At 39.5% G+C, this 23,674-nt stretch overlaps 1 protein-coding gene across 1 annotated transcript in view; it reads right to left on the bottom strand.

Annotated features, from left to right (window-relative positions):
* Window positions 1–355: 355 nt before the first annotated feature.
* The window catches only part of FREM1 (FRAS1 related extracellular matrix 1), a 145,954-nt gene continuing 122,635 nt past the window's right edge, over window positions 356–23,674 (bottom strand). The window contains exons 28-36 of the mRNA XM_021682416.2: window positions 23,402–23,474; window positions 17,444–17,593; window positions 15,712–15,950; window positions 14,871–14,918; window positions 14,428–14,592; window positions 14,143–14,271; window positions 13,578–13,693; window positions 3,303–3,388; window positions 356–588 (exon numbers count right to left, since the gene is read on the bottom strand). Coding sequence (XP_021538091.1) covers window positions 389–588; window positions 3,303–3,388; window positions 13,578–13,693; window positions 14,143–14,271; window positions 14,428–14,592; window positions 14,871–14,918; window positions 15,712–15,950; window positions 17,444–17,593; window positions 23,402–23,474 — 1,206 coding nt within the window. The 3' untranslated portion in view covers window positions 356–388. The remainder of the gene's footprint in view (window positions 589–3,302; window positions 3,389–13,577; window positions 13,694–14,142; window positions 14,272–14,427; window positions 14,593–14,870; window positions 14,919–15,711; window positions 15,951–17,443; window positions 17,594–23,401; window positions 23,475–23,674) is intronic.

Raw genomic sequence — 23,674 nt, forward strand, 5'->3', positions numbered from 1 at the left:
ACACCTGCAGGACAGATTTCAGAATGGGACAAAAACTTGAGGTCTTGGGACAAAAAAAATCCAAGGACCATGAACTTGGTATGAACTCAGATACAGAGTGGGGTCAGGGTAGGAGTAAGCACATCTTGTACCATATAATACTTCAGGCATTTGTTTTGAAAGGTACTGAGATGTAAGAATTGTATCTCTTCCTGAAAAAATGCTCATTGATCAATCTTCCTGGAACTATTCTTCAATGTTCCTTTTTTACTAGATAGAATCACTCATATACTATGATAAAAAAAAATGTACTCAGTCATGACCCCTTGGTTTGTATTGAACAATATGCACAAATCCTGTGAATAAATAGGTGAGAAATCCCAGGTGGGCACCTGGAGGCCAGTTACGTTTAGAGTTTCCTGGCGCACACGTAATTGTGAGCCTTGCCCTTCCCACAGTCCTGTGTTTGCCATTTCCCTTGTCTCTGAGCCAAAACGCAGTTCTTGCCACGCTTTAAACGTTGAGGGGGCCCTTTCCTCCAGTTGGTGAAGGTGACAGGTTCCCCGCCGATCCACTCCCAGCGGCCAGCACGCACTCGGTCATTCAAACCTAATGTGAACCAAAGAATGTGCCAATATTACATTTATGCTTGAAGATCATATCAGTCTATTGCTCTAAGCTCAGGAACCACATACAAACATGGGCCTACGTTCTAAAACACAGAACAGGACCTGGGAATCCTAAAACACAGGTAAGAACACAGAGCTTTGAGGGGGCGCATGGAAGGCTCAGGCAGTTGGGCATCTGCCTTCAGCTCAGGTCATGATCCCAGAGTCCTGGGATCGAGACCCAGGTCGGGCGCCCTGCTCAGCGGGGAGTCTGCTTCTCCCTCTCCCTTTGCCCCTCCCCCCAACTCGTTCTCTCTCTCTCTGTCTCACTTTCTCTCTCAAGTAAATAAAATCTTTTGGGGCGCCTGGGTGGCTCAGTCGGTTAAGCGGCTGCCTTCGGCTCAGGTCATGATCCCAGGGTCCCCGGGATCGAGCCCCGCATCGGGCTCCCTGCTCGGCGGGGAGCCTGCCTCTCCCTCTCCCTCTCTCTCTGCCTACCTGTTCTCTCTATCTCTCTGTCAAATAAATAAATAAAAATCTTTTTAAAAAAATAAATAAATAAAATCTTCTAAAAAATTAAAATTTTAAAATTTTAAAAAAACCAAAAAACAAAACAACATATGGCTTTGGAGTCAGGCAGATCCAAGTCCAAATCCTAGATCTACCACCTACTAGTTGAGCATCTTTGGGCAGGTTACTTAACCACTCTAAGTTTTAGTTTCCTCATCTAAGAAATGGGAATAAAAATAGTATATTGAGGGCTGTTTTAAGTATTAAATAAGATAATGCATGTCAAGTTCATGGCATACATACATGTTTAGTAAACAGTAATTATTATTCACATTATTCTACAGACAGAATTCCTATCCCAGGGAAACAGGTACACTCTTGTCTATTGTTGTTCTTTCTTGACATGTAAATGTCTTGGTTTTCATATTTGAAAGTAGCTTCACTAGGTATTATTTTTAGTCTGGAATGTAAGATTTTTTTCAGCCTGCTATAATTCCAACAAAAAGCAGCTTTTCTCAACTTGCCTCTCTACTCCCACTGGCTATTTTACAATTGCACTTTAGTGTTGCAAAGCTTTTGTAATTTTTCTTAAAGAAACAATCTTCCTCCTTACTCCCCTTCATAGTAGAAACAAAGAGAATACAATGAGAAAAGAATCTCTTATAAAAGCATGAACTGACATCTCCCAACCGGGTTTAACCATGAAAACAGTCTTAGATGCATACCCTATATTCTCCCGTGATTCTCCCTCAATATTTTGGGGTAGAATAAAATGAACTACTCTCTCCTTCTGGATTGTTTCCTTGCATTATTGATCAGGAGGAGATGTTATGCCTAAGCACTCTGTGGGAATAGAGCCTTGAATCAGTCATTATGGAAGCAGAGAAAACGTCTCCTCCGGCTTTAACTGAATACTCTCAGAAAATTTCAGAATTTAGAGATGTACTAAGTATTACAGAGATTTTGAGAAGCCAAGATTGGCTTTACTATTGTTCCCTGAAATCCAATACCTTCTAGGACAGATGGTGAAAATACTCACTTGATGTGCCCTTAGAATTCTACTCCTAAAAATAGAATTTTTATCTCTGAAGAGATTGTGGTATTGTTAAAACTGAAGATATTAAAACTTCAGAAAACAAGGGATAAAATTAAGACCCACCTACGATTGTCAATAGGGGTAAACATTTCTAACTCTTCGGCATATTTCTTTATATATGTATATATCACATGCACATATGTATATATATCACATATATAAATATTTTATTCTAAATTATTTTATGCTTCGTATGGCTGTGGACTCTGCTTTTTTACTTAGCACCCTGTCACAAATACGTTACATATTTTATATATAATATGCCTCCAACATAGATTTCTTGGATGAAATCATAAACATTAAGTACTTTGTCTTGTCTTTAATATTCATTGCCTTACAAAAGCATTAAATATTAAATATTCCTTCATATGGCTATACCATAATTTAACTATCCCCTATTTACAGCTATTTCTAATTTTTTTACTTTCAGAAATAGCATTTGTTGAATTCTCTTACCTATAAACCAAACCACATCCCTTATTATTTCTTTGAGATGCATGTCTATAATCAAAGCATTGTGTCATTAAGATGAGTTTTATTTTTTTAAAGATTTTATTTATTGGAGAGAGAGAGAAAGAGAGAGAATGAGCAGGAGAGGGGCAGAGGGAGAGGAGAGGCAGGTTTCCCGCTGAGCATCAGAACTCGATCTCAGAACCCCGGTATCAGGACCTGAGCCCAAGGCAGACACCCAACCGACTAAGCCACCAGGCACCCCAAGTTGAGGTTTAAAAGACACACTGTCCACCGGGCACCCCCTCCAAAAAAGAAAAAATAGATTGTCCAGCCATCTAATTGTTGCTTATTACTGTGAGCCACAATTATCTGGCCCGGAGGAGGGTGATGCCCTCTTTTTTTTTTTTTTTTTTAAAGATTTTATTTATTTGACAGAGAGAGATACAGCGAGAAAGGGAACACAGGCAGGGGGAGTGGGAGGGGGAGAAGCAGGCTTCCCACAGACCAGGGAGCCCAATGAGGGGCTCGATCGCAGGACCCTGGGATCATGACCTGAGCCGAAGGCAGACGCTGAACGACTGAGCCACCCAGGCGCCACCAGGGCGATGCCCTCTTGATGTTCTCGCCTCCCTCCTCAGTACAGCGCAAACACTTGCCTATCCAGAAGGGTTTCCCTCCACTGATGTCCCAGAGCCATCGCATGTGCCATCTAGAGAGAACTGTTACGAGGCTGCCCAGGTGACTACAAGGAGACAAACAAAAAGGACAGCGTCAGTGACAAGGAGCCCAATGTTCCTGTTGATATGAAATTCATAACAGCAGTCAAATCAGTTTAAAATGGAAAAAAAAAAAAAGCATATGTATAGAAAGAACTTTCCAGGATTTGAATACTGTATTTTTTTACTTTAATGACTCTCTGTAAGGTGGGATTCGTGACCGCACAGAAAGTGAGATTTTTTTTTATACTATCTGAGCTTTAAAGCACAAATCCAATAGGTTCTAAACATCTTTTTAGAAAAATCAGCAACTACCTACTTCTAAAAATTCATGCCAAAATACTACTCCTCTTGCGGGGAGTCTATCTCTAAATGGGCATAAATTTGACAAATATCCAATTAATTTGACCAGTAAGGTAACCCAAACTATTCAGATAAAATTACTTGAGGCCTACATTTTACGCTTGGTGTATTTAATAAAATACCCCAATAAGTGTGACCCTTTGGTCATACTCAGTGAAATGAGCATGGTCTCACTGTCAAAACTTCATAGGTGGTGTAGAAGTTAACACGTGTGTTCTTATAAACATATATAAATATCCCCCTCCAATAGAATTGTTTTTATGTTTAAGGTGTACAGCATAATGCTTTGACTTACCTGTACTGTGAAATGATTACCATAAGTTTACTTAGCATCCATCATTTCATTTAGATATCAAAAAAAGAAAGAAAGAAAGAAAGAAAAACAATTGTTTTCCTTGTGATGAGAACTCTTGGGATTTACTCTCTCAGTAATTTTCAAATCTACCATAGAGCCGTGTTAGCGATACTCATCATGCTATCATTACATCCCAGTAACCAAAAGTTTGTACCTTTTGACCACTTCATCCAATTATCCCACCCCATATCCTTGGCCTCTGCTAATTACATCTGATCTTTTTTTCTATGAGTTTGTTTGTTTTAAGACTACATATAAGGTGCCTCGTTAGCGCAGTAGGTAGCGCGTCAGTCTCATGAGACTACATATAAGTGAGATCATATAGTATTTGTCTTTCTCTATCTGGTTTATTTCACTTAGTGTAAACTTCAATGAGTATTATGTTGTTAAAATGGCAGGAATTCCTTCTTTTTTATGGCTGAATAATATTCCTCTGAGCATACATGTGGCGTGTATCACAACTTTTTTATTCATTCATCTGTCGATGGACACTTGGATTATTTCCCTGTCTTGGCTACTATAAATAATAAACATGCTATAAACATGGGGGTGCAGATAGCCCTTCAACATACTGTTCTGATTTCCTTCAGATATATTCCCAGAGTGGAATTGTTGGATCATATGGTAGTTCTATTTTTAATATTTTGAGAATCCTCCAAACTGTTTTCCATAATGGCTGCACCAATTTGCAATCCCATCACTGTAACACAAGGAATTCCGTTTCTCCACATCCTCACCAGCAATTGTTATCTCTCATCCTTTTGATGATAGATATTATAACAGGCATGAGAATTATTCATGAATTATTCTTGCAGCTAGCTAAATTATTCCTATAAGCAATATTTGGTTGTTTCTAATTCCCCAATGGTGCCTATTAAAAGCTCTTTAAAAATGCTTTAAGTAAAAAGCTAATGATTATTTTTCTTCTTCTTCTTCGTCTTTTAATACAGAAAGTTTCAAACAAGAAACGAAGTCACCATGATCTTGCCTGGTTAATATCCATTGGCATTTTATTCATTTTGCCTATGTCTTTCCAAACTTCCGATCCATTTCTCTGCTTTTCCAGATCACATATGCAGAACATAATCTATCCATTTCTTCATGACTTTTCCCCCACTAAAACCAGTATTTTATTGTTCTATCATGCAGTGGTGACTTCTAGGACTTCTGAGATACGTACGTCTCTTCACCGCTTCTCTGAATGTCCTCAGGCTGCTGGATTTGGGTTTTGTGACTTGGCTCTGACCTCATTATTTACTGTCATCTCCTGTCTGACAGTCACAGAGGATACGAGAGCCCAACTTCTTCCCTCCTTCTCACATCCAGTATGGTAATTCTAACGTGCTGAGGGTTTAGAACTCAGAATACCAAATGTGTGGTATACGTAGGCCGAGGGAAGGCTCGAGGGGCTGCCTCAGTAACTGTGGTGCATTGAACAGAGCAAAGGAGATCTGAGTTCTCTTCCTGCTCTGCCCCTAATTCCCTAACGGCTGTAACTGCAGCCTCACCTTCATCATTAGAAGTAACAGGGCTTATTCAAGGATATTTAACATCTCCTCCCGCTTTAAGATTCTTGAAAATATTGTGAAAACAGACTTTGTAAAATCCATTTTAGCTGGTCAAGTACAAGTTTGATTTCTTTTTTTTGTCTCTCCAAGAAGCAAAAAGTCCCCAAAAAAGCAAGATGGGAAGATAGCTGTGTTTAGGATACGTAACATGTTAGACCATAATTATTTGTAAAAGAAACATTTAGGCACTGGTATGTTGATTATTTTACAAAAATATTCCTTTTCCTTTATGCCCATATACACACCAAATAGTGTGAACATTATCCATATAGATGTGTATAGAGAGGGATATAAAAATAAAATATAGAAACATATACATATAAAAATCTTTGGGCAGCTCTGAAATTTGAAGGCATTCAAAGTGTAGTAATAAAAACAGAAACTTTAATTTTTCTAGTTAAAGAAATAAACATCTACTTCTTTGAAATGTTTTGATTAAGTATAGATGTATTTCAGAGTAACTCTTTAAGGCCAGGCCAGCAGGGGTTCCAGACACTCCTGTGGGAAAACAAAATGGTTTTATAGATAATGATTTATAATAATAGAATTACCAAATGTACAATGACGGCCTAAGGAAATGAGCAGATGAGATTACAATATGTAAATTCAAGAAATGCCTAATCTAGGAGTCTAGCTCCTCTGGGTTGGAAAAATAATAAAACACCAATGGAGAGGAAAGGAGATTGGAGATAAAGATTGAGTTGAGTTAGCAATCTGATTAGGGACAAGGGGAAAAGCAAAATTTGCTGTTCTTGAAACATGGGTGCTGCAAATGACCCTCTGTAAAGGATCTTCAGGGAAGAGAGCCCCAGGAAACACAGCTCAGAACTGAATAATAATCCCTGATACCAAATCAAAAACATACTAATATTAATTCTAATTAGAAAATCTAAGATCATCTCCTAAAATTAATTCATGAGAAGGTAAATATCCAGGTTGTGAAATGGTGAAACTATAAATTTTATATCACAGAAGGAATGGATAATTCCCAGAATACATATTTTTCTTCCTTTTATATATGTATATATAAAAGGAATACATATTTTTCTTCCTTTTATATATATATATATTTAAATTAAGTTTTTTATTTTAATCCCAGTATTGTTAACATAATAGAGTTATATTAGATTCAGGTGTATGATATAGTGAAGAATACCTGTTTTGCAAGACAAAGAGGGTGGAGCAGAAGAAAACACAATAAACCTGAAAGGTAATGGGTCCAGGAAGGCAGGGAGGCCCATCTGATGGTAAAAACATGTTTAATGGTAGAGGAGGTCTTAGGGTTCAGAGAAAAATTATATGGAAGAGGTGGCCCTGCTGCCCCAAAATACTTCTTTTAGAATAACTGAACCAAAGGAACATGGAGATATTTTCTTTTTCCTTTTAGTTTGCTTTTAACTTGCCGCTAGTCATTTTTTGAAATGTCTGTAGCTAGTATTAACCGTTCTTGGGGTAATCATTCTCGTCCTTTCGAAATACAATGCATATTGAAGTATCACACAAATACAATCAGATCAAATATTCATTTTCATTTTTTCAAATAAAATTTGAAAATTAAAAGCTTTTTATGATATTTTAAAAATCTCAGACCATATATATTTTCTTTACCTCTCTTACACATTCTAGAATACCATCAGAAATGGTATTTGATAGATGTTCTAAGTTCTGGACCAATCTGGTAAACAGATAATGTGTAATTTGAAAGAGTTTTATTACTGATAGATACATAATTAGTCTCTTTCTAAAATATGATGGAAAAACTCCAATTGTCCCTAAAAACTTTTTTTGTTCTGAAAGTTTTCTCAGTTTTATATCTCAAAAGAAATCACAGTTCTAGAGCTTAAAATAATTCCCTGAGATGAGGTTACCAAAATAACTTCAAAATAGTATGAATAAATTACTCTGAACCTGCTTGTAATACCACGTTTGACCTACTAGATATGATCTTTAATACCCTTGAATTAATAGGGGAGATGGAAATTTTCCATCACTGCTATAATAGATTTTATAATAGTTATTATAGCACAAAATATTATACTCCCCTCTCCCACTCCCCCTGCTGTGTTCCCTCTCTTGCTGAGTCTCTCTCTGTCAAATAAATAAATAAAATCTTAAAAAAAAAAAAAAGAAAAGAATTTGTACTTCTAGTTGTACTTATGTTCTCATATGTGCAATCAACAAATACAGCTTATAACTCACATTATTGACATTTAGGTCCAGAGACATCAACTTAATGAAAGCTAAATGCTGCCATTTAAATTTAGTGACTTTCACATTCTTTTTTTTTTTTTAGATTTATTTATTTACTTTTAGAGAGAGCAGGAGAGGGGCAGAGGGAGGAGAATCTCAAGGAGACTCCCCACTGAGCAAGAGCCTGATGCTGTTGGCCCCATCTCATGACCTTGAGATCACGACCCTGAAATCACCACCTAAGCTGAAACCAAGAGTCCAATGCTCAACCAACTGAGCCACCCAGGCACCCCACTGACTTTCACATTCTTAATAGAGCTTTGTGAGAAGCAGATGTGGGAAAGAATTGTCAGGATTGTATGACACCTTACTGATGTAAAATGAAGGGTTTAAAGACTTGACATAGGGGCACCTGGGTGGCTCAGTCAGTTAAGCGTCTGCCTTTGGCTCAGGTCATGATCCCAGGGTCCTGGGATCAAGCCCCATGTAGAGCTCCCTGCTCAATGGGGAGCCTGCTTCTCCTTCTCCCCTTGCTCATGATCTCTCTCTCACTCACTCTCTCTCTCAAGTAAATAAAAAAAAATCTTTAATAAAGACTTGCCATATAGGCCAGATGTATCTGGAGAAAGATGGTGTCAATTTCTCTGCAGCTCATTGATGAATGAAGAATGATTTAGTTATTGGGCTGTGAGGCCAATATTGGGGGATAATACTTTAAGATGCAGTCTGGTCTAGACATTTCCAGTAGAGTAAGTGCCCAAATATTTGTTGAATGAATGAATTTACAAACTGAGAACCTGACTGTACCTTAAGTTTGCTCTGAAAGATTATTTTGATTCCAATCCAAAAGAAATTAGGGTCCATAATTTAATAAAAATCGTAGTATGGGGCGCCTGGGTGGCTCAGTCGTTAAGCGTCTGCCTTCGGCTCAGGTCGTGATCCCAGGGTCCTGGGATCGAGCCCCGCATCGGGCTCCCTGCTTGGTGGGCAGCCTGCTTCTCCCTCTCCCACTCCCCCTGCTTGCGTTCCCTCTCTCACTATGTCTCTCTCTGTCAAGTATAAAAATTTATATTTTATATATATAAAAATATAATTTATTTATATAAATATAAAATTTATATATATAAATATAAAAAATATATATTTATTATATTATAAATAATATTTATAAAAATAAATATTTTATTTAAAAAAAATCATAGTATGTCTTTGCTGTGAAAGATACAAAATACTAATACATAGTTTTGAAACCTACTTTAGGTTAGTATTAATTAGTAAAAATATATATTTATTATATTATAAATAATATTTATAAAAATAAAGTTAACATAGGTGTGCTTGTCAATTCACCTGAGACGAGACAGCCCCGATCCTTATGGAGCTATTTGGAGAGTATAATAGAAATGAAGTCCACGAGCGAGTGATTTTGCTTCCCCAAATCCCTTTTTTTTTATCCGTAGAATGTAGATAATAATACGTGCTTCCCTCACAGAAGGATGATGGGAGGATCAAATAAGCTAGTATAGGTGAAAGAATGCTGTAAACTATACAATGTAACATAAAAGGAAGTCGTTATTGGCAAGGAGGCATGTAGAACTGGGTCAGCCTACTGTAAAATGATCAGGGTGTAAATGTGCTTAAAGCCAAGGTGCAGACGAGATCTTAGGTCAAATGCACGAGGAAGTAGCTAGACTTTTAAATTAATTTGGGCCTCAAGTTTATTTTTTATTTTTTTTTAAAGATTTTATTTATTTATTTGAGAGAGAGAATGAGAGACAGAGAGCATGAGAGGGAGGAGGGTCAGAGGGAGAAGCAGACTCCCCGCCGAGCAGGGAGCCGGATGTGGGACTCGATCCCGGGACTCCAGGATCATGACCTGAGCCAAAGGCAGTCGCTTAACCAACTGAGCCACCCAGGCGCCCTAAGATTTTATTTATTTGCAAGAGAGAGAATGAGAGACAGAGAGCATGAGAGGGAGGAGGGTCAGAGGGAGAAGCAGACTCCCCGCCGAGCAGGGAGCCGGATGCGGGACTCGATCCCGGGACTCCAGGATCATGACCTGAGCCGAAGGCAGTCGCTTAACCAACTGAGCCACCCAGGCGCCCAAGGGCCTCAAATTTATTATTGGGACAAGGGAACTGTATCATATTCATAGATTTATGACAAGATTAATAGATGCATAACTAGTCTTCCTACTCTTTGTACTCACCATTAAAACCCAGCTGCAATTAGATGGATCAATAAAACAAAAAATATATTGGGGGACTAATGTAAGTTGGTCACCATGAAATTATCAATATTATTACAAATTGCCATGATTTCAAAAAAATGAATTTTGACACCAAAAAGCAAGAAGATTATAGTATCAGAGTAAAGAACAGTCCTTCTAAGAAAAGATACTTGGTGGGCGCCTGGGTGGCTCAGTCATTAAGTGTCTGCCTTCGGCTCAGGTCATGATCCCAGGGTCCTGGGATCGAGCCCCACATCGGGCTCCCTGCTCTGCCCGAAGCCTGCTTCTCCCTCTCCTACTCCCCCTGCTTGTGTTCCCTCTCTTGCTGGGTCTCTCTCTGTCAAATAAATAAATAAAATCTTAAAAAAAAAAAAAGAAAAGAAAAGAAAAGATACTTGGTGACCTGATGCCAACATTGATGAAGGGATGGAAAGATATCGCTCAATACACCATGTCTTTACTTTTCTCATAACATGAAGAACTGGTTAGAGCTTCATTATAGGCCGGCAGAGTTACCTGAACTGTCATTTGAGGACCGCTGGAAGATGAACAATAAGGCTGCCTTCAAACTTAAGGTCTGGATTAATGTCGCTCTGTTCACCTATATTTTACCAACGAATGCCAGCAGCAATTTGATCTGGTAACCCCGGCTATAGTATAAATGCGTTTCTGTACACCCCCTCATTTTTGTCAGTATAGACACCATACCCTCCTCTTCGTAACATGCTGCAGTCTTCTCCTGGCTAAATCAGAGAGCTTTTATTCCACACCAGAGCTCTTTCCTCAAGAAGGAAAAAAGACCTGTACTCTCCCTCCCTGAGCTATCAATGCATTAAGACAAACGTTAAATAAAAGTAGGACACTCAGTTACTTGGGTGGAAGAATGTCTTCAGTGTCCCTTAACATACAGCAATATGGGAATGTAAGTATTTAAACAATAATTATTTTTAAAATTAAAAAGATAGTTTAACTTACTTCATAGCACCCACTCATCAACAAAACCCTGAAAGCCACTGATCAACCTCTATAGTACTCATACTTAAGACATGAAATACATCAATGAAAAAAGGGTGGATACTTTGACCAATTTTTAGAAAGACTTAAAATATATTTTTTTAAAGGTTTTATTTGTTCATTTGAGAGAGGGAGCAAATGAGCACAAGCCTGGGGTGGGGGGACAAAGGGAGAGGGAGAAGGAGGCTCCCCACTGAGCATGGGGCTCGATCCCAGGACCCTGGGATCATGACCCGGGCTGAAGGCAGATGCTTAACCGACTGAGCCACCCAAGCGCCACAGACTTTTAAAATATTTTATTAACTCTCTAAAAATCTAGTTATGGGGTACCTGGGTGGCACAGTCAGTTGAGTGTCTAGCTCTTGGTTGTGGCTCAGCTGGTGATCTTGGGGTTGTGGGATCAAGATTCTCCCTCCCTCTCCCTCTGCTCCTCTCCACCCTGCCCTCTCTCTCTCTAAATAAATCTTAAAAAAAAAAAAATCCAGTTATAATTTACATACAGTAAAATGCATAAAGTTTAAGTATTCAATTCAATGAACTTTCACAATTGTATATATATCCACGTAACAACCACCCAGAGCAAGACGTAGAACATCTCCATCACTCTAGAATCTTACCTCATGCTAGTTTTTAGTCACCCTACAATCCCTGCCAGGGATGACTGTTTGTTTTTTTTTTTTTCTCATTTGTAACACCAACTAATAAATTAGTTTTTCCTATTCATATAAATGAAATCATATAATATGCACTCTTTTATGTTGGGTTGCTTCCTCTCTACATGTTTTTGAGATTTCTTCACATTGTTGGAGGTTTTAGTAGTTCATTCCATTTTATTATTCATAAAATAATCAGAAAAAATATTTATCTATTTCCTTGTTGATAGAGAAAATATAAAGAACTCTTATAAAGCAACAACAAAAAGGCAAATGACCTAAACCATTATTATTTTTTAAAGATTTTATTTATTTATTTGAGAAAGTGAGTGACAGAGAGAGAGAGAACAAGCAGGGGGAGGGAGAGGTAGAAGCAGACTCCCTGCTGAGCAGGGAGCCTGACACAGGGCTCAATCCCAGGACCCTGAAATCATGATCCGAGCTGAAGGCAGACTCTTAACTGCTTAACCGACTAGCCACTCAGATGCCCCATACCCAAACTATTATTATTATATAAAAAAAATAAAGGTGCTATGAAATTCTTGTGAATGTCTTTTTAGCATATATTTTTTTTAAGTTTTATTTATTTAAGTAATCTCTACACCCAACGTGGGGCTCGAACTTGTGACCCCGAGATCAAGACTCACATACTCCTCTAACTGAGCCAGCCAGGCACCCCTTTAGCATAAAATTATATCTCTTTCAGGTAAATACCTAGGAGTAGAGATGTTAGGTCACAGGGTAAGTGTACGTAACTTTATAAAAAACTGCCAGACAACTCTACAAAGCAGTTATACCATTTTACACTTCCACCAGCATATGAGAACTCCATTTGGTATTGTCAGTCTTTGTGATTTTATAGTGGGTGTGAAGTGGTATTTCACTGTGGTTTTTATTTGCACTTCCCAGATGTCTAATGGTGGTGCATCTTTTCATGCACTTATCAATTATATATCTTTTCTTGTGAAGTCTCCAAGTCATTTGCTATTTTTTTTTTAAGCAGGTTGTCTTTTTGTTACAGATTCACAGGAATTGTTTGTATTTTCTGGATTTGAGACCTAGATCAGATGGGCAATTGGAGATGAGCTTTGCCAAATGTGGTTTGCCCTTTCACTTTCTTAGCAGTGTTTTTAGATGAGCATAACTTTTTTGAATTTGATGAAGTGCAAGATCTGACTGCTATTCACCAGGGACTTCTCTAGTCTCCATGTCCAGCCATGGGGCAGATTAGTCTAATTGCATTGTTCTGGATAATATCCAGGTGGGCAAAAAGGGGGGGTGGTGGTCAGGGATAGGTACGTATGCATTTTTAAAGTCCTTCTGGGCTAGATAAATTCTGTTGTCATGATTTGACAACAAGCCATCCTTCACTAAGTGTTCCATTACCCACCGACCCTTTGTCCAACTTGTCTGGTTCCATAATCATCACTGTCCCTGACATTGTCGTAGGTCTGATACTATAAGACCTTTCATTGCTATGTATTTTCAAATTACTGGGCAGGAATCCCTACTTAATTTAAAAAAAAAAAAAAAAAAGATAGAACCTGCAAGGCTGCTGACTCAGGAAAGCTCCTCTGACTTTCTCCAAAAGACCGAGAGAAACTAAAACGTAGAATTTCGCCAGCGGCACAGTCTTCACATAGAGAGATACGTCAAAATACATTATCAAGGTAATCTCAAATCCATTCTGAACTACAGAGCTCTCCTGGGCTTCCTAAAACAAAACCAAGTAGATATTAGACATTCAAGGCTCCAGTGAAGGCAGCGACCCCGCCGTTGCATGAGAAAAGAGAGAAACAGTACAAAAGAAAACACTACTTAAAGTGAAAAAGGGTTTCTTACTGTTCCTTGCAAGCTCGGGCAGCTGTGTTCCAGGAGGCTTTCTGCTCTGTGATCAGGGAGTGGCAGTAGCCTGAGTGATGGTGCCAACCAGCTGGGCAGGATTTACCTTCCACCTCCTGAAATACAGTTGTCCATGTTCACATCAGAATGGTCTTTACGTAAACACCTAGAGTCTACTCTCAGCATCAAGAGTTCCATGAGTCCCCTAACTTAACTAGAGTAGTTCTGTCACCAGAAAGGACGTCAGCCCTTATCCTGATTCTCCACCTTGAGGAACGTGATGGCTTTGGACAGAAAACATACTGAAGTCGGCACTGTTTCAATTGTACACTTTTGACATTCTAATGATTAAGCAAAATGAGTAAACACCTTCCTAAATTTTATCAATTAACAAATGTGTTTTGTGATTTGTGAAACACCCCCTGGGCCATATTTTCCTCTTCACCTTCAAAGTAGAAGGAGGGCAGGTGGATGTAGCAAGAGCTGTCAGATCATTTCCTGTCTATCAGCATATCACAGAGCATAGAGCAAGCAGAGATCCTTCGCAGCTCATCCCGTGTCCCACCTCGCTTTGGGGGCTCCAAGCTTTCCACGTAACCCCATCACACTCGTACAGCTTTCGGAGGCTTTCTTGGAAGTGGAAAAGTCCCTTTAATTCCAGTGTGCAGGTCTTTGGAAATGAGGGCAGCGGGTCCTATGGGAAGGAGAGGTAACGTAGATTTGACTTAACGTAATCTGATTTGTTAGGTAGCGTTTGTGTTGGGCAAACGCTCCCCAAGCCTGAAGGCTGTTTTATAGCCCAGCAAACAGCTTGTTTTAAGATGAATAGGAAGTAAAAAGATTTCCCTACCTGTCTAGGGAAGTGTGAGTCAGTTGTGGATTCTACCTTATCTGCCTGAGGCAGCTCTGCCTCTCTGCTTGTCTTTGGTAACTGACGAATAATGGATACTTTGGCCTTCCGTTGGTGAGATGGAGAGCCGTCCTCCTCCAGCGTCAGGGAAACCGTTCCATGATACTGGAGGAAACCAGAAAACAACAATAAAGAGAAAGCAAACACCCAGACAGCAAACAAAAAGGTTTGCTGGAAAAATGAGCAATTCAAAAGTTGGGTTAAAGCAAAAAGGTAAAAGGTCTTTGTTTTTTTTTTTCTAACCACCAAGCCTCAAAAACAAATGTCAAAACAGGCTTTTAAGAAATACATAAATACAGAAGAAATTAAAAAAAAATAGTTTCACTAAATACTTTGCATCCAGAAATACAAGAAATTTAGCGATTCTCTCAGACTACGCTTACATTATAGATGATGTCGGTTCCATTTCTATAAACAGAGGATGGAAGAACCTGAAATCAACAAAGTACAAAATATGAACAAAATTGGTTTGAATAATAATAACTAGCAACAGGCTAAAACCCTTTCAGTAAGATCTTGTTAGTGCTGAAAAAATGTTAAAACATATGTTACTTAAGATTTTCCATGCCCAAATCATTAGAATTTTTAAAATCACTGGACCTAATCACAACTTACCAGTGTTGATTCATACATTCATAGTTTCAGTTATAGAGAAAAGACATCCTTATTTTCTTGGTATATCTGTGGCACACAGAGGTCCAAGTACACACACACACACACACACAGAGTGTGTGCCTAATTAGAATCCTATGCTAATAAGGTCAAAGCCACGGTTTCCACACTCAAGTAGATCACTTAATCTCATTCTGTTCCAGGGTCACTGGTTATCCCCTGTTTGTTTTGATCATAAAGGGAACCAAAGCAGAAATCATATGGATGAGTCAGTACATCCATCACCTCAATTAGTACAAATTAAGGCAGTGGGCAGCGTTATGATATCTGTATACAAAAAGCACTGCATGGGGGTGCCTGGCTGGCTTAGTCGCTGGAGCATGGGACTCTTGATCTTGGGGTCCTAAGTTCGAGCCCCATGTTGGGTGTAGAGATTACTTAAAAATAAAATCTTTTAAACAAAGTGGGGGGAGACTGCGTGCTTGTGCAAGGAACCATGGCTCCCATTCACTATGCAAATCAGCTTCTTCAGTTTCAGAACACTTATTAAAATTTTTTTATTCTTCTACAATGTCCTCTGCACATCAGATCCCAGAAGTTCCCCATCCTTACCGTTTTGCCATTCCCCCGGGTCCTAAGCTTCATACGAGAAAGATCTGGAGACTCAAAGCCCTGTCGGGTGTCTCCCCTAGTGACTGCCGGCCACTTGTTAGATGTAAGGGGTCTTCTTTCCAGATGAAAGGAACCAGAAGTGGTGGGTGAGGAAGACCCTGGGGACAGCAGGTGCCAAATGCCCTTCTTCTGTGCATTGTGCTTGTTGGGGTTGAAGGAATATGAAGGATGGCACTGCCCTGGGGGCATGAAAGATGGCAGGTCAGTTCATGGTACACTAACAGGTAGATCACATCAACAAGCCCCTGCAGCAGCTTGTCATTAAACTTAGATGGATGGTTTCCCCCCAGATGCTGCCTCTTTGCCATTTGCCAGAACTCCTTTACTCTTCATCCGTTTCCATGCAGGAAAGCTGTGCTCTTCTGCACTGCTACGGGGTGGTTATAAAGTCACGAAATTGATTTCACAAACCACAAACGAAAGCCATTGCCATAATTTTATAATCAGACCACGTACTGGGGAAACTGCCTCACTTCTCTTCATGTTATAGCATTCCTCAGGTTTATTCACTGATCAAGGATCATTCCGTAAACCCTGCAAAGTGCCCATCCTTTCCCCAGTCTCGTAGGGGTAGATGCTGGAATCGTTTGAAGAGGCGAAATCAAGTAACAGTTATAAAAAATTAGCATTCAACTGTTACAGAACAAAGAGCCAGTAAACCTTAACGGAGCTACTTCTACTAGAAGCATTTCCAATTAGTGTGACAAAAATCTAAACCCATGACCCTCATGTGGCTATTTTGTATTTCATGTGTAAAGTGTGTATTTCATGTATTTTATGTACTTACTGTGACCAGAAAATTCTACCGAGAAAGAAATGAATTTGGCCATAAAGGTGATGGGGAAAGATGTTGTGGAAAAAATGAGTATCCTAAAGGCAAGGGGATAGTGTTTATTTTTATCATAGGAAAGGGAAGAGGTGAGAGTGGATTTTAGGTAGGGAAAACATACCATGGGGCATGACAGGTGTAAAAGCAGAGGTCTAAGTCCACGCATGGTACCTGGACACTTGTCAAATCCTAAATTGACACCTAAGTAGAAAATATTTGGCAGAAAAAAAAAAATCAGAGCACCAAGGACTGTGCTCAGTTTTTATTTTATTTAGTTCACAGGTTTTTTTTTTTTTTTTTTTTGCAGATACTATCCAGGACCTACTTGGCTCTGCAACCCAAGGTTATTTATTAATATTCTCCAGCTTCTCCTGAATCTCCTAGCCAGCTGTATCTTTCACAACTGTTTTTCTCCAATTCCTTCCTCTCTTAGAATTTTCCTGGTCACACTACAGTGGGGGCTCAGATTTGAGGCATTAAGAGCTCTCTTTAGCAGAGGGAGATAATTACAGCCCTACAAACTCTGGGGGAAAATAATTGTCCATAGATTCTCACCAACATTGTTTCCCCCTTGGTGAGAACAACAAACGGGTAGGGAAAAAAAAAAAAAAAACCAACCATGCCACTGACTTGTTGCTTTTCTCAAACACTAGTTCTTAGCAGGAGGAAAACCACATGAAGCAGAAACCAGAATAAAGGGCCTACAACATGACTGAGGTTGCTTTCTTGACAAGAAATTAAGCATTTTGATTTGAAGGTGTTATCAAGCACACTGGCTGTTGAAAGCAAGCAGCTATAGTGCCAGGACCGCTCCTGATTTCAAGATGAGGATCAAAAGAATACCTCCTTTTGAGTCCAGAATTTTCACTGCAGCTTTTGTCTTTGTGCCAAGAACTGCATTCACAGGGGAGTTCAGAATTACTTCAAAGGCCTCATCGTCTTCCTCTAATCCGTCATAGGTAATTGCTATATTCCACATCTTAGTTGACATTCCTACAAGAAGTAAACATTTTAATTACTCTTTAATTGCTATTTCAATCACCTAGGTGTCAGAGAAATATATTAATTAACATGTCTACAGCTCGGCTGCAGTAGCCTGAGCGAACTATTGTACTGCTAGCAACTCGCTCAAGTCCTGCTGTTCTCCCAAATAATATTAAAAGACCACATTTGTTCCTGGACAATGATGATTCCGTTTCAATGCAAACACTGTAACAAAAAAGTAAGCTGCATTGTGCAAGGGATGAACAAAAAAAATGGTTAGGAGATGAGATCCAAGACTTACTTCCCCCACCCCCGCCTCGCCCCTTCTCTCCTTAAGAATAAACAAGTACTGCAATCTTAAAATCTTAATAGTTTCAAAACTCTTAAGAGGTTGGCAGAGACAGTTAAAAGTGATTATTGGATGGTACTCCATGCTATTCATGGAACCCTTGAAATGATTGATTTCTAAAGACAGCTGCCTCCATCCACCACTCAGCTTCCTGAGATCCTTCTAGCCCACAAATGTTTTTTTCTAATGATGTAATACTCAGTATTTGATACTTTCCTCGAGAGAATTTATGGGCTGGGGGTTTTAGAAACAGACTGAGCCCATTTTTTTTTTTCTCCTTCTGTCTGCCTTTGCTCATGGAGTTACAATCAAGCTTGGTTCACGGCAACTTTGTGAACTTAATACCCGACCGTTTCGATGGTCCAAACATAGCCCCAGCTATGTCACCACGGAGATGGGACACAAAGCAACCCCGGAAACACAAAATATTAAAGCTGGAAGAAACTTGTGAGATTGTCTGATCCTGACCCGTTTCCATGACGTGGATTACAGGATATTCCCCTTAATTTATTTAGAAGAGAACGTGGTGGAAGAAAAAAAAAAAGAAGAAGAAGTACTGTTTAGCGGAGAAAGAAGGCTCAAGTTTAAGGGGGGAAAAGAAAGATAACAAATGTGTGGTTTAGCTTTCTAGGACTGTTTTGAAAACTTTTACTTGCTGGCATTCACTCACTGGCTCTTAGAGGGGTTTTATTCCCATAAACCCATCTATCGAAGCAGTCAAGCATTTTTTCCTGAGCCTTCTCTTCTGAAAATCTGGTTTCCTTTCTCCCTGCACATTGTCTGCTGCAGATTTATGCCTCGCGATTCTGCCATCTATATGACAGCCTCCTTTGTGAAGATGTGTCACATACAGATTTCATGATCTAATCATTTCCTCGATCCCCCGCAGAATCCATTGGAAAGATGAAACTGTTCATTTATCCTACTCCTGGCTGCACTTAGAGGGAAACAAAATTAAGTGCAGTTGAAATAATTTTATTTAAAAAAAAAAACAGGCTGACAACGGGTTTGTTAAGCTTTCCGTACCAACTGAATCCCTAAATCAATTACTTTCCTAGTCTTTGCTAAAACAGAAGTTGCAACACCTAACATAAAATGCCATATAATTCCCACCTTGTGGATGGAGGGATGGATCGACCCATCAAAATACACATTTTGTATCTATTACGTACTTACCTTTAAGGCTTTAGATGCCATGGAGAACACCAGAGGTGTAACGTCAGCATGCCCTGACCTAAAGGAATTTAAAAGCTCTTTGAAGAGACAAGATGTAAATACCAGGAAAGGCTTGTGCAAGGCTATGTATGATTAGCTGCCAAGAGATACAGACTAGATGGTAAATACTGTATGTATGTGGGCGCCAGAGTTGGGAGGTTTGGGAGGGAGGGAGTGGGAAAACAGCATAAGCAAAGGCAGGAAGGTAGCAGACCAAAGGCCTTGAACAGGGAGGGCTGAGTGAATGAGCTGGCTGGAACAGAGCTCACACCATGGAACAGGAGATGGTAAAAAAGCTAAGGCAGTTTGTGGCCAGGCTGCAGAGAGCCCTGGACACCAGGTGCTGGATTCAGACTTTAAACCATAGGCAACTCTTGAAAATAGAGGTCTTAGAAAAACCAATCTCCATGTTACGAAGGAAGATTTAGGGGCCCAGGAAGATGGGCAAAGAGGCTAGCAGTGGGGAGGCCACATGGGCAGCTGTTGTAATAAACCTGGCAGGAAGGGATAAGAGACCAGACGGTACAGAAAGTACATGAGTATTAAGAAGTTTAATGTTCAAAGAACTGTTTTGACTCTCAAAGTGCAAAAAGTTAAGCATTATTCAAATAAAACTCCAATACAAAAAAAAAAAAATCCAAGTTCCAACCAATTGCCCTCTTACTGTTAAGAATCATTTTTTTAAAAATTATAGTACCCCTTCTCCCTCCCAACCCCCCCCCCAAATTAAAGTTTTTCTAAGACCTTATGGAGTAGAACCAGAGGGTTAGAGCAAATCTCTTCCAAATTTCATTTAAGCACTTTCTGATTGGTTTGCTTGCATTTCAATTTTGTTTCTATGCCTACCAGGTGTGCATATAGAACCAACTTTTCTAGGTTAATGAGATTGGAAGTAAGAACATTCTGGGTTTTTCTTTTTCCTTCCTCTCCCATTTTCAAGGTGCAAAGTAGTTGTTAAATCACCGAGATTATAAGCAATTTCAGAAGGCTTGAACTGGCCTCCGGTTCCCATAAAACAAAAGGTGCTGAAGAAAAGGTGTCACTTTATGCAGACATACCCCACTTTACAGAGTAGGTCAATTACTGGATATTTTCCTGCAAAGCAGATTCCACTACTGAAAGACACCGCCTCAGTGTTTTTTAGTAAATGCCATTTTAGAGATCTGTTCCTTTGGAAAACAGTTTGACTAGTAGGAATGATTTAGTCTCAATTAAGAAAGCAGCAAACCTTTCAAGAACACATATTTAAAAGGAAAACAATCATTTTCTTAAGAATATTTACACTTTGACTCACTCAGTCACAATACTTGAATGCAAAGTAGGCAGGATTAGTTTGGGGTTCAGTACAATGGCAGGAAGGTGAAGCTCACTAGACTGAAAAGTTACCCGTTCCTCTCCAGCACCCTCCCCAAAGTTCTCAAACCTTCTAATATCCCACTGTCTTTGATTTCTCACTCTGTTTCTTCGCCCATCACGGAGGCTATGTTTTTGAAAAAAATAAAAGATTGCTTTGGGCAAAAGCAGTGGGGGTGGGGGTGGGGACACCAGACCCAGAAGAGGCAAGGTTTAACAATATGTGAGTAAATAAACATTTACAGGACCTGTGAACATAGGGAACTTTAAAATACTCTAAAGTAAAACTTCAGCTAATGAAACCATTTCTGGCTAGTCAATTCCAAAACAATGAGCAGGCAAGTACTGTTCCTTTTTAACTTGTAAGATTTTTTTCTTAAAATGTCTAAATAATCCCTAAAATCATGACCAGTTAGAGCCTCCAGAAGTCATCAGGATCTACTCAAAATAGTATGTAATGAAGCGGGGGAAATCGGAGGGGGAGACGAACCATGAGAGACGATGGACTCTGAAAAACAAACTGAGGGTTCTAGAGGGGAGGGGGGTGGGGGGATGGGTTAGCCTGGTGCTGGGTATTAAAGAGGGCATGTTCTGCATGGAGCACTGGGTGTTATACGCAAACAATGAATCATGGAACACTACATCTAAAACTAATGATGTAATGTATGCGGATTAACATAAGAATAAAAAAAAAAGAAATAAAAAAAAATAGTATGAAAACTCTTGTAGACAAATCAGCCTTTATCTTATCCAGTGGAACCTCCTAGAGGTGGATTTCAGAGCCTCCTCTAAGTGTGATACTTTCTAGTTGCCATCAGTCCAAACGGAGCACCTGGAAGACTGCTCAAAATCTACTGAAAGCCCAAATCACTCCAGATCCTGTGACAAACAGGCCTCAAATAATAAAGACAACATACGACAAAGACTCTTGGTTCTCCAAAGTGGAAAGGTTTGAACTGCCTTAACATGAAGTACAAAAGGGACATACACAGTGCAAATGCACCAAAATCTTTCATCTTCAGGTTGACCAGAACACTCTTGTGTTGCCTTGCAGCAACCTGTGGGTAAACATCAAATACCTTATGGGAACAGCTCTTCTACAAAGTAGGTCACTTGAGGAACAAACTTACATGAGTCAGGAAACATAAATATCATAGGAAGGAGGCCAATCATAATATTTGGGTAGTTTCATGTCAAATTTAAGGATCATTGTTATAGGTTGAATTGGGTACTCAAAATCTTTATGTTGAAATCCTAATTCCTAGTACTTCAGAACATGACCTTATTTACAGATGTAACTGGTTAAGATAAAGTCATACTAGAGTGGGCCTCTAATCCATTATGATTGATGTCCTTATAAAAAGGGGAAATTTGGACACAGATGCATACACAAGAAAGTCATGTGGGGACAAGGGAAGAGACTGGTATAGATATAGCAGAAGCCAAGGAACACCAAAGATTCCAGCCAATCACCAGAGCATGGGAGACAGGCATGGAACAGATGCTCTCTCACAACCCCTGGAAGGAATCAACCCTGCTGACCCCTTGATCTTGAACTTGTAGCCTCCAGAATGGTGGGAAAATAAATTTCTGTTTTTAAGCTACCTGTTTGTGATATTTTGTGAGGGCAGCCTTAGCAAACTAAACTAGTCACAAAACATCATGCTACTTGTGATAAATGGCAGAAATGCATTTCTTTTCTATGTTTACTATAAAGGATGTCAATTTTGGGGTGGTGATGATACTTAGTCTACTTTGTTTTGCCTTTGCTTGAACCATCACGTATCAGTGGCAGATAATGGCAAGAGTTGTGACTTGGTGGAATGTTCTCAGAGTGTAGAATGCCTCCTCTGCAGGAGAGCACAAAGCCTGAAGCCCTGGCTGCTTCACAAGGCCTTTTCCATTTGCCCCTGGACAGGTGATCCACGTCCATCCCAGACCAGAGGGGAAGAGAGAACCATGCGTGCAGTGAAGGAGAGCTACCTGCCCCTTCAACAGAAGCCAGGGAAGGAAGGTGTGGATCCAGCCTCAGTGCTTTAGACACAGTTCCCCAAAAGTGTGTTGGTCCTTCACCCTGAAGTCCCCTCCTCCTTCTTCTTCTACTTGCTCAGAATACCCATCTCCTCTGGGAAGTTTTCCAGGATTCCCCTTAACCAGAACAGTAGCTCATCTCTTGGGTCCCAATATACTCTTAATGAGTTGTTTTCATGTCTCTATTTCCCACATGATAGAACACCTTTGAGAGTAGGCACCATGCTTTATATTCCCTTTTGCACCTGGCAGAATTTTTTCCACAGATTTAAAGCAAAATATGTGCTATCTAATTAATCTTCCCTGGAATCTCCTCATTTCAACCTACTCCAAGAGAAATCATTTAGAAATGGCCTCATGCGAATATGACTTTCTGAAAATTTCCATCAAAGTATGAGGCAATTAAATTAGCTCAGCTTTATGTTAGGACTCCAAGTAACTTTTTATTTGATTTTTTTTTGTCTTTTGGTTTTTTTTTAGAAGGGGGCAGGGGAGAGGGAGAATCTTAAGCAGGCTCCAAGCCCAGTGCAGAGCCCAATGTGGGGCTCAATCTCATGACCCTGAGACCATGACCTGAGCCAAAACCAAAAGTTGGACACTTAATTGACTGAGCCACCCAGGCACCCCCGAATAATTTTTTAGATGACACCCTTTTCTGGATTTTTTTGGATGTTTGCTTTGATATTTTTATATTTATTTGTTATGAGTTTTCTTCTCATTTTAAATAAATATTCACTTGTGATAAAGTGAAATATGGGGGACAAAACCTCAAGTCCAAACTGATCTCTCTTGGAGTGGCTGAAATAGGTCCCCATGACCTGCACACATTCTTACAAAAACAGGAAACAAACTGTAGACACAAAACATACCTGGGTCAAACTGAATCAGTTTAGATGGAGTCAGAATGAAGTCTTTTCCAACTGTAGCTGACACTTGGTTGACCTTAAGAGGAAAAAATGTCCTTTTTCAATAAAAATAAATATTATTTTAATAGAGAAACATCTAGTCTAGTATCATAGTAGATTAAACTAATGCTCTTTTTTTTTAGGGAGGCTCTCCACCCAACAACCCAACATGGGGCTTGAACTCATAACCCCAAGATCAAGAGTTGCATGCTCTACTGACTGAGCCAGCCAGGCACC

The sequence above is a fragment of the Neomonachus schauinslandi genome, chromosome 13, assembly GCF_002201575.2.
Source record: "Neomonachus schauinslandi chromosome 13, ASM220157v2, whole genome shotgun sequence".
In the NCBI taxonomy this organism is placed as follows: Eukaryota; Metazoa; Chordata; class Mammalia; order Carnivora; family Phocidae; genus Neomonachus; species Neomonachus schauinslandi.